Source organism: Piliocolobus tephrosceles, chromosome 19 (assembly GCF_002776525.5).
Source record: "Piliocolobus tephrosceles isolate RC106 chromosome 19, ASM277652v3, whole genome shotgun sequence".
In the NCBI taxonomy this organism is placed as follows: Eukaryota; Metazoa; Chordata; class Mammalia; order Primates; family Cercopithecidae; genus Piliocolobus; species Piliocolobus tephrosceles.
The window spans coordinates 5,694,225-5,704,681 of NC_045452.1; the positions used below are offsets into that span (position 1 = coordinate 5,694,225).

Below are 10,457 nucleotides of genomic sequence, written 5' to 3' on the forward strand. Positions count from 1 at the left end.
AGAAAGAAAGAAAGAAAGAAAGAGAAAGAAAGAAAGAAAGAAAGAAAGAAAGAAAGAAAGAAAGAAAGAAAGAAAGAAAGAAAGAGAGAAAGAAATTAGCCAGGAGGTGGCATATGATTGTAGTCCCAGCTGCTTGGGAGGCTGAGGTGGGAGGATTGCTCGAGCCCAGGAGGTAGAGGCCGTGATCACTCCAGCAGTGAGCCGTGATCTCGCTACTACACTCCAGTCTGAGTGACAGAGTGAAACCTTGGCTCAAAAAAAAAAAAAAAAAAAAACTCTCAAGACACATTATATGAAAAACAGGTGGAAAATCTGTGAGTTCAGCAGAGATCCTCAACCCAAGATTCCCCTGGGGAGCTTTCGTAACTAACAAAGACAGGTCCTCCCCCAGAGATTCTGACCTAACTGGCCTGGAGAGAGGCCCAGTCATTGATATCTTTTAGGATTCCCTGTGTTACTCCCACAGGCAAGCAAAGTTTCAACCACTTAGACAAAACGCTCTCTATTATGGAAAAGTGAAGCAAAAATAAAAGTATGTATTTCTATGTGCTTGTATATTCATAAAGGAGCCTCAAAAGAATGTGGACCAAAAAAAAGGAATAAAAGTGATTACCGGGTGGAAGAAATGTAAGCACGGCAGGTATCAGGGGAATTTTTTTTGTATGTTTTTAAGTATTTTTGGAGTGAAGCCACGTGAGATCTTCTCTCTCTTAGAACTAAAATAAATAATTTAAATAAATGAAATACTACAGTTGGATCTGGGAAACAGTTTCTATAAATGTTTGTTAAGTAAAGAACAGAGAAAAAGAGAGGAAGGGATCACTTGAATTACAATCACACCCTTTTGGGCTATAAATCAAGAAACCCTCACCCAAGGAAGCAACCTTGTTTCTTTTTCTTCTTATTTTTTTTTTTCTTGAGACAGGGTCTTGCTCGGTCGCCCAAGCTGGCGTGCAGTGGCCGGATCTCAACTCACTACAATCTCTGCTGCCTGGGTTCAAGTGATTTTCCTGCCTCAGCCTCCTGAGTACCTGGGATTACAGGCATGTGCCACCACACCCAGCTAATTTTTGTATTTTTAGTAGAGATGGGGTTTCACCATGTTGGCCAGAGTGGTCTTGAACTCGTGACCTCAAGTGATCCTCCAGGCTCGGCCTCCCAAAGTGTTGGGATTACAGATATGAGCCACTGCACCCAGCGCAACTCTGCTTCTAACACACACAAAAATTCAAATCCACCCAAATACCCATCAGTGAGGGTCTGGGTGAAAACAGATTGGGCTCAGTCACATAATGCAATAATTACCAACCATTAAAAAGAGGAAGCGGAGGCCGGGTTTGGTGGCTCATGCCTATAATCCTAGCAGTTTGGGAGGCCAAGACAGGTAGATTGCTTGAGGCCAGGAGTTCAAAACCAGCCTGGTCAACATGGTGAAACCTCATCTCTACTAATGATACAAAAAATTAGCCAGGCATGGTGGTGTGCACCTGTAGTCCCAGCTACTCAAGAGGCTGAGGCAGGAGAATCACTTGAACCCAGGAGGCGGGGGTTGCAGTGAGCCGAGATCGCACCACTGTACTCCAGCCTAGGCAACAACAGCCAAACTGTCTCAAAAAAAAAAAAAAAAAAAAAACCTAAGCCACAAGATTTTCTGTAGACTGTTGTCGTGTTTCCATAGAAAGCTTATATATTTACCTGTATCTAAGTCTATGCATTTACCTATATCTATGCCTGTGTCTAGACCAGGGTTCCTCAACCTACAAACTGCAAATACTTGGGGCTGGAGCATTCTTTGCAGTGGGGGCCGTCTTGTGCCTTGTAGGATGTTGGGCAGCACGCTTGGCTTCTACCCACGAGACGCTAATAGCAACCTCTTCCCAGGGTGTGACAACAACAAAATATGTCTCCAGACACTGCCAAATGTGCCCCGGGGGCAACATTGTCCACAGTTAAAAACCACTAATGGGCCTGGAGGGTGTTCCCCAGTTTATGCACCACGCTCAATATTTAAAGGAGATTTTCTCTCTACACCATTTTTCTACAGTATTTCAAATTTTACGCAAGCATTCACTACTACTGCAATATGAAAAGTATGACAATTATGCATATATATATGATTGATAAGTGACTGTCAATATAGAAAAGTCAGAAAGGACATAAACAACTGCAATGGTGGCTGCCTCTGGGGAACACTCACCTTTTATTTTCAAACCCTGTAAGGTTAGAAATTTTAACAACCAACATTTTTTCCTTCTGTATTGGTGTGTTTTTATTTATTTATTATTATTATTTTTTTAAGATCGAGAACCAAAGATCTTTGGGCAGGAGACAAGAGAGAAACGGGAAGCTGGTCCAAGGCTTCCCAATCTCTTGGTGAGCAAACAGATCCCCTGACAACCAGCACTGCTGGTGCCTGCGTGCTCCGGGCAGGCATCCAAGACTGGGCTGCGGGACAGAGCTGAGCCCAGGGTTCCCCCTCCACAACATCTCGACTCCCCCACCACCGGCAAGCACTGAGCAAGGTGCTGGCAAACAGATAAAGTATCGCATTTCCACGGCCTCTTCCTTCTTCCACTGTTGCCACGACATTAGCCTGCGGGTAGGCACAGGTGAAAGCCTTCTCAGGAGGCACATGGGGGTGGCCCAAGCTGGGTGCTTTATTTCAATTCAGTCTAGTAACAGTGCTTTGGGGCAGGAATCCCTGTTAACTCTGGTGGGGAAACTGGGGCTAGGAAAGGCCAAGAGGCTGCTTTACACACAGCAGGCAAGTAGAAGTGTGGAGACTGAGACGCCAAGTCTGCATGATCCTGAGCATGGTTAGAGAGCTTGGCCTCTTGGGAACAGACATGGGTTCAAAGCCTAACTCCACCACTTACCCACTCTAAACTGGAGACAAATCCTCACTGCATGATCGTTACTGACAGTATCCCCGTGTTTCCTTTCTGCAGCATCCACATCCAGACTGGCCACCTAGTCCCTTTTACAGACAAGAAAACTCAAGTGCAGGGAAGTGAAAGGTTTTGCCCTGCATCACTCAGTCTGCAAGTGGCAAAGGTGGAATCTGGGGCCTGATTTGCTGCTGCCACATCGCACAGGGCGGTGCTAAGTCAGTTTCCACATGTCCCCCACAACATCCTATGCTTTTCCTACCTCCAAACCTTTGTCCATGCTGTGCCCTGCTGAGAATGCCCTCACCTCCTCTCATCAGCCCACCCAAACGCATGGCCATCCCTCAAGCTTGGGCTGAGACCAGCACCTCCTCCACGACACCTTGGGCCTCCTCTCCAGTGCCTCCCTCTGCACCCCATCACTCCCCAGTCTTGGATCACAGTGTCCCATCTCCCCACAGAGAGCAGAAGCTTCCAAAGGGTGGTCCCTGTGCCTTAGATTTCTTCCCCACCTTCATGGTTCTTCACCAGAATGGTCTCGTAGAACATGGCCCACTACCTGTTGGGTAATAGGCCAGAATTTGGTTCAAATACCAGTTTTGCCACTTACTGCTGTGTGACCTGGGACAAGTTACTTCACCTCTCTGAGCCTCTTTTATTTTTTTTTTCTCTATCTATACAGGAAGATGATCACACCAGCAGTAGGTAGTGTCAGCACTCTGCCCAGCACTCAAGTATATGCCAAAGATCAAGAGAAGGGACCCCCTGCCAACACCCTAGAGCCTCACTGATCGATATTTGGGTAGATTTGAATTTGTGTGTGTGTAAGAAACAAAGTGGCTTATTTGGGTGAGGGTTTCTTCACAGCTGTTCTGCTTATGTACCCCAAAAAGGGTGTGCTTGCAATTAAAGTGATCCCTTCCTCCTTTCCTCCCCACCCCCCACCCTGCCATCCGTTCTTCTCTTTCCTGCTGTTCTTCACTGAACAAAGGAAGCTGGATTTTCTTTCTTCTGCTGAGCATGGTGCCAGCCAGGATGGAAAAGTCTGAATGTTCATGACCCCACAAACAGCCTCAGGCAAGGACAGAGGGATTAGAAAATACATACTCCAGGTCCCTTGACCCCTGGACATGACAACTTCAGAGGTGTTCCAGGCTGACTCCCGGGGTCCCCAGTGAGACTGATCCTCAGTGGCCCACCATGGCCCCTGTGGCACCTGCCTCACTTCTTCTCTCCTCTACTGGTTCTTCCTGGGATCACCCCCTTAAAACGTGCTTACAGGCCGGGCACGGAGGCTCACGCCTGTAATCTCAGCACTTTGGGAGGCCAAGGCAGGCAGATCACAAAGTCAAGAGTTCAAGACCAACCTGGCCAAAATAATGAAACCCCATCTCTACTTAAAAAAAAAAAATACAAAAAACTAGCCTGATGTGGTGGCGGGCTCCTGTAATCCCAGCTACCTGGAAGGCTGAGACAGGAGAATCACTTGAACCCGGGAGGCAGAGGTTGCAGTGAGCTGAGATCGCACCATTGTTTTCCAGCCAGGTAACAGTGTGAGACTCCGTCTCAAAAAAAAAAAAAAAAATACAAGGGTCTGCTTCTGTTGGAACCCAAAACCTCACTAAGATCAGTTGTTCACTCATTCAACAAATATTTCTTGGACATTCACAGTATGTCAAGCATGATGCTGGATTCTCGGGATACGATAATGAACAGGAGGCCAGGCACAGTGGCTCACGCCTGTAATCCCAGCACTTTGGGGGGGCAGAGGCGGGCGGATCACAAGGTCAGGAGATCGAGACCATCCTGGCTAACATGGTGAAACCCTGTCTTTACTAAAAATACAAAAAATTAGCCAGGCGTGGTGGTGGGCACCTGTAGTCCCAGCTACTCGGGAGGCTGAGGCAGGAGAACGGTGTGAACCTGGGAGGCGGAGCTTGCAGTGAGCTGAGATCGCACCACTGCACTCCAGCCTGGGCGACAGAGCGAGACTCCATCTCAAAAAAAATAAACAAATAATAATAATAATAATGAACAGGATACAACACGCTACTATACAGCAGAAGCACAATAAAGCTACCATTAATATCTATCATTATTGTAATTGTAGGACAGAAGTATATAACAGGTGGCCCGTGGGCTGTATGGGGCTAGCAGACAAGTCTTGTTTGGGCTGAAGAGCATTTTTAAAAATAAGTCTTCCTCGGCCAGGCGTGGCGGCTCACGCCTGTAATCCCAGCACTTTGGGAGGCTGAGGTGGGTGGATCACAAGGTCAAGAGATTGAGACCATCCTGGCTAACACCGTGAAACCCTGTCTCTACTAAAAATAAAAAAAATAAAAATAAATTAGCTGGGCGTGAGGCTGAGGCAGGAGAATGGTGTGAACCCGGGAGGCGGAGCTTGCAGTGAGCCGAGATTGCGCCACCACACTCCAGCCTGGGCGACAGAGCGAGACCCCGTCTCAAAAAAAAAAAAAAAAAAAGGTTCTTCATTTCCTAATGGGATTACACATAAAACTCGATATTTTCAGATTCTCTTGATAAATGAGGTTTGCCATCTCAAGGTCAACATTCCTGCCTGTGAAGAACCAGCTGGGCTAGGCGTGGTGGCACACGCCTGTAATCCCAGCATTTTGGAAGGCCAAGGCAAGAGGATCACTTGAGCCCAGGAGTTTGAGACCAGCCTGGGCAACGTGGCAAAACCCTGTCTCTACAAAAAAATAAAAAATTAGCCAAGCATGGTGGCACATGCCTGTCATCCCAGCTATTTGGGAAGCTGAGGCAGGAGGATGGCTTCAGCCCAGGAGATTACGGCTGTAGTGAGCCATGATCGTGCCACTGCACTCCAGCCTGGGCAAGTGAGCAAGACTCTTTGTTTCAAACAAACAAACAAGAGAACCAGGTAGGACCAAGCAGCAGTTCCCAGTTCAGAGAGGGCAAGAGCTCTCCATCTGCCACAATCCACACCCCTCCCTGGAGCCTCACACCCAGCCTGACTCCACTCATTTATGTACCCGTGTGGGCCACACAAAATCTGAATTTCGGCCCTCTAGGCTAGATGTTTAATCCACCTTTGACAAAACTAAAAAGAGCCTTGGTACTTACCTTGTGGCTATCTCCAGTCCCTGACTCCCACCAACAGGGTCCCATTTTGGCCTCCAAATTCTCTCCAGTAAGGCCGGGCCTCCCTTTGGGCTGCTCTCGCCTCCTTTCTCTGGCTTCATGCATGAGGGACAGGCCCTCTCGGATGTTGGCAGGGGGCCCCTTCTCTGAGTAGGCCCTCTTGATATCCAGCGGCGCCCGTCCAGAGTCACGTGGGTGGTCAACCCACTGGGCCGAACTGCCCTCCTCTCCCCGCCCGGTGGATTTCCTTGGGGTCCCTTTCTTCTGGTCAGTGAGGGGCGATTTCGGTGACACTCTGACCCCACTGCCTGGATCCTCCCGAGCAGAGGGCTTTGATTCAGCCAGGTAATTCTGACACTTTGCAACGTGATGCTTACTGGCAAAGGCCTTTCTGTCATCCTCAGCGAACCCCAAGGTTTTTTTCCTGGGATCTGCAGAGATAGGAGAGCCCCTCCCTGGATATTTTTCAGAAGAAGCCGAGGGTGGCAGAGCCCAGAAGAGAGGACTAGATGTGGTGCCCATGGCTGTCTCCGAGGTCTCTGCTGGCTGCTTGCCTAAGCCAGGAGTGAAACTATGGTTTATTTCGGCAGAGCTGGCCGCTTTCCAGAGACCCCCAGTATCGGGCACCTCCTTCAGGCTCCTCCTTCTCTGCTCCACCCCACCTGGCTGAGCAGGCCTATCCCGAGGCAATGTACTGGGCTCTGCTGTGGGACTCCTCCTCCTCTCCTGAGCCTCCCCAGGGACTTTCAGCGACAGCTCCTGGTACTCAGCCATCAGGGCGTCAATGTCAAGAACGCTGGATCTGTACCCGTCTCTGATTTTACCTGGGAACGTCTCACTGATCACATCAGTCTTCCTTCTCACAGGGAGATCTTTTGGGCGACTCCTCAGAGTCGGGGTGGTTTGGGGAGCTTCACCGCTGGGGGAAATCTTGTTCGCACTTTCCTTCCAATCGTTTTGAGGACGAGGGCCATCTTCTGATCCCCGATGACTCCATAAGGCATCCACATCAATGATTCTTCCATTGAAAGGCTCCAGACTCCTGGCCCCAAGAGATGATGGACGGTCTGTTGGCTTCAGAGTTTTTAAAATGCTTGCATTTTCATGCTCTCGTCCCTTCGTCCAGTTTTTACTGCCTGCCATCTCCAATGCCTCTTCATGACCAAGGGAAACCAAAGTGGATGTTAAAGAATGAGGAGATGGGGGTGGAGTGATTTTTCTAGAATGTTCCAGCAAGTTTTCAGCCCCTGACAGAACCACACCCTTTGCCTTTTGAGTACTGGGAATCTGATAGGTGACTGCAAAAAATGTCGCCTTGGGTTCCACAGGTGACCCTTGCTTCACTGTTGGGGAGGTCTGATCCCGTGAAGCGCCTGGGTTCACCTCCTGGGTCTCCACCATGTAGTGGGATAGTTGAGGTTTTCTTAAGGCACTGGCTGTGGGGCTCACATAATCTGTTCGTCTGTGCCCCACATGTGGAGAGTCCTCTGGGACGAGAGAACTGAACGTATCAAACTTCACGTTGGGGGGTAAAGTCCGCCGCCGCCATCTGTCCATTCTCGGGTCCATGGGGCTGGCTTTCCGCATTTTGACTTCAAGCTGTGGCACCTGGGCCGGCCTTGGATCACCCTCCCTGGCAGCTACAACGAAGGGCCCTTTCTGCACAGCAAATGCATCCGGATGTGTTCGTGCTTGGGAGTCAGAAGGCTCATTCGAAGGCCTGGAAGGAGGATCTAGGGGGCATCCCTGGGGTGGGCCCCTTGCTCCCTCTCCTGGCTTGCTTCTGGCCCCTTCTGGCCCCTCATGCTGGCTTTCCCAGACGGCAGCCTTGACAGCCCGGACAGAGGTGGCCCCGGGAGCACAGTGCTCTTCACTGACCCCCATGGTGGCTTTGTGCGAGCTCCCCACCGCCCCGCCTGTCCATTTGGGCGACGAGCAATTGCCCCCAGACTTCGGCCCACTAGCCTCAGGCATGCCTCGAGCTTCCCAAATCAAACTGGCCCTTTGGACGGACCCTGCCTGACCTTCCAAACCACACTCCAGGTCAGCAGGGGTGACCTCCCGGGACAGCTGCCTGTCTTTCAGTGAGAGCCAAGACCTGCGGCTGCGGAGTGTGACCGCTTTCTCCTCCGGTGCCGGGGAGACGGCCTCGCTGTGCACACGCTCCCCCACTGCATACACAATGTCATACCTGGGCTCAATCCTCTGCGATGGGGGAGGATTTTCCCAGTGTTTGAGGAAGGTGTTATTATTGCGGTTTTCAGCCAAAGGGTATTTTTCCCGGAGAGGTGTGTGAAACGGTCTCAGTTCACCGTTCAAAAGGGCGGTTCGTCCCAATTTCTCCATCTCAGGATTGTCAAACCCTTTGGCGTTCTCCTTTTTGAGTTTTGTCATGTCTGGTGGGTCCCTGCCCAGCCAAGAGCCCATCTCAGGCCTCGGCCTGGGTTCTGAGACACAGGCATTGGCCATGTCACCAGGGGGCGTGGTGCAGAGACAATGTCCAGACTGGTCAGCCACTGTGTGTCTCTCCACATGGTGCTCAAACACTGTGGCCCACACAGTCTGGAAGCTCCGATCATCTTCTGGAGTGATGTCAGAAGGGCAAGGCGCCTCCACTGAGCTTCCACTGCGGCAGCTGTCGGGGTCTTGGTTAGAGCTAACCTTCCGCTCCGTCTGCCTGGACTTCTCCCGGAGTGTCCCAGGCTTCCAGGGGCTTCCATCCAAACCATGTCCCTCCTTTTGCTGGAAAGAAACAAAAAGAGAAAGAAACACCTCAATGTTAAAGGATTCGAGATGGAAAGGAAAAAGTGGAGTGATTGAAAGGGCTGCTTGTATAATTAAAACAATGAAATACCACAAAATCAAAAAGAATGAACACACCCAGTGTGGGCGAGGATATGGGGAAATGGACACTCAGATACTGTTGGAGAGAATATAAATGAACCCGACTTTGGGCAATGCAGTGTATCTATCCTGATGTTAAAATACTCATTTCCTTTTATCCAGCCAAGTTCCTCCCAGGACTCTTTGACCACATGTACAAGTCTACACGAACAAGAAAGTTGAGACAGTACCATTGGCGTAAGCAAAAGAACACAGAAACAACCTGAATGCGCATTGGAAGGGCATTGGCTAAATTTCAGTCATCTCCAAACGATGGACTAGTGCACAGGCATTGGTTACCATAGAAAGAGGCAGATCCCACCAGGTGTGGTGGCTCATGCCTGTAATCCCAGTACTTCGGGAAGCTAAGATAGGAGGATTGCTTAAGTCCAGGAGTCCCAGACCAGCCTGGGCAAAATAGTGACACCTCATCTATACCAAAAAAACAAAATCTTTTAAAAGGAATTAAAGGCCGGGTGCAGTGGCTCAAACCTGTGATCTTAGCAGTTTGGGAGGCTGAGGCGGGCGGATCACCTAAATTCAGGAATTCGAGACCAGCCTGGTCAACATGGTGAAACCCCGTCTCTACTAAAAATACTAGCCAGCTGTGGTGGCACACGCCTGTAGTCCCAGCAACTTGGGAGGCTGAGGCAAGAGAATTGCTTGAACCTGGAGGGCGGAGATTGCAGTGAGCTGAAGTTGTGCCACTGCACTCCAGCCTGGGCGACAGAGTGAGCCTCCGTCTAAAAAAATAAATAAATAAAAGGAATTAAATACTGATTCATGCTACATCGTGGATGAATTTTGAAAATATTATGCTAAGCAAAAGAAGCCAGTCAAAAAGCTACATGTTACAAGACTCCATTTCTATACAGCACATATATATAAATGTAAAAGTATATATATAAAAATATATATATATATACATACATCATAGGTTAATCCATAGAGACAGAAAGTGGATTAGTGGATGCCTGGGAATGGGCGATGAGGACACAAGGTTTCCACTTGAGGTGACAGAAGATTCTGGAACTAGATAGTGGTGATGCTTGAACAACACTGAAAACATCCTTAATGCCAGTCAGTTGTGCACTTTAAAATAGTTATAATAAGGGCAGGGGCACAGTTTGCTAACCCCTACTGTAGATGATGGAATGCCAATGAAGTGCTCTAAAAACATGACTGTAAACCTTTGTTTAAATATATACGTATACACACACACACACACATATATATATACACACACACATATATATACATTTTTTTTTGAGATGGAGTCTCGTCCTTTCACCCAGGCTGGAGTGCAATGGCACGATCTTGGCTCACTGCAATCTCCACCTCCCAGGTTCAAGCGATTCTTCTGCCTCAGCCTCCCGAGTAGCTGAGAGTGCAGGCATGCACCACCACACCCAGCCAATTTTTGTGTGTTTTTAGTAGTGATGGCGTTTCACCATGTTGGCCAGACTGGTCTTGAACTCCTGGCTTCGAGTGCCACCCACCTCAGCCTCCGAAAGTGCTGGCATTACAAACACGAGCCACCGCACCCGGCCTGTTTATATATAT

At 49.1% G+C, this 10,457-nt stretch overlaps 1 protein-coding gene across 1 annotated transcript in view; it reads right to left on the reverse strand.

The window, feature by feature from the left end:
- The window catches only part of KIAA1671 (KIAA1671 ortholog), a 180,044-nt gene that overhangs the window by 155,679 nt on the left and 13,908 nt on the right, over positions 1–10,457 (reverse strand). The window contains exon 3 of the mRNA XM_023185779.1: positions 5,994–8,753. Within this exon, the coding sequence (XP_023041547.1) occupies positions 5,994–8,753 (2,760 nt within the window). The remainder of the gene's footprint in view (positions 1–5,993; positions 8,754–10,457) is intronic.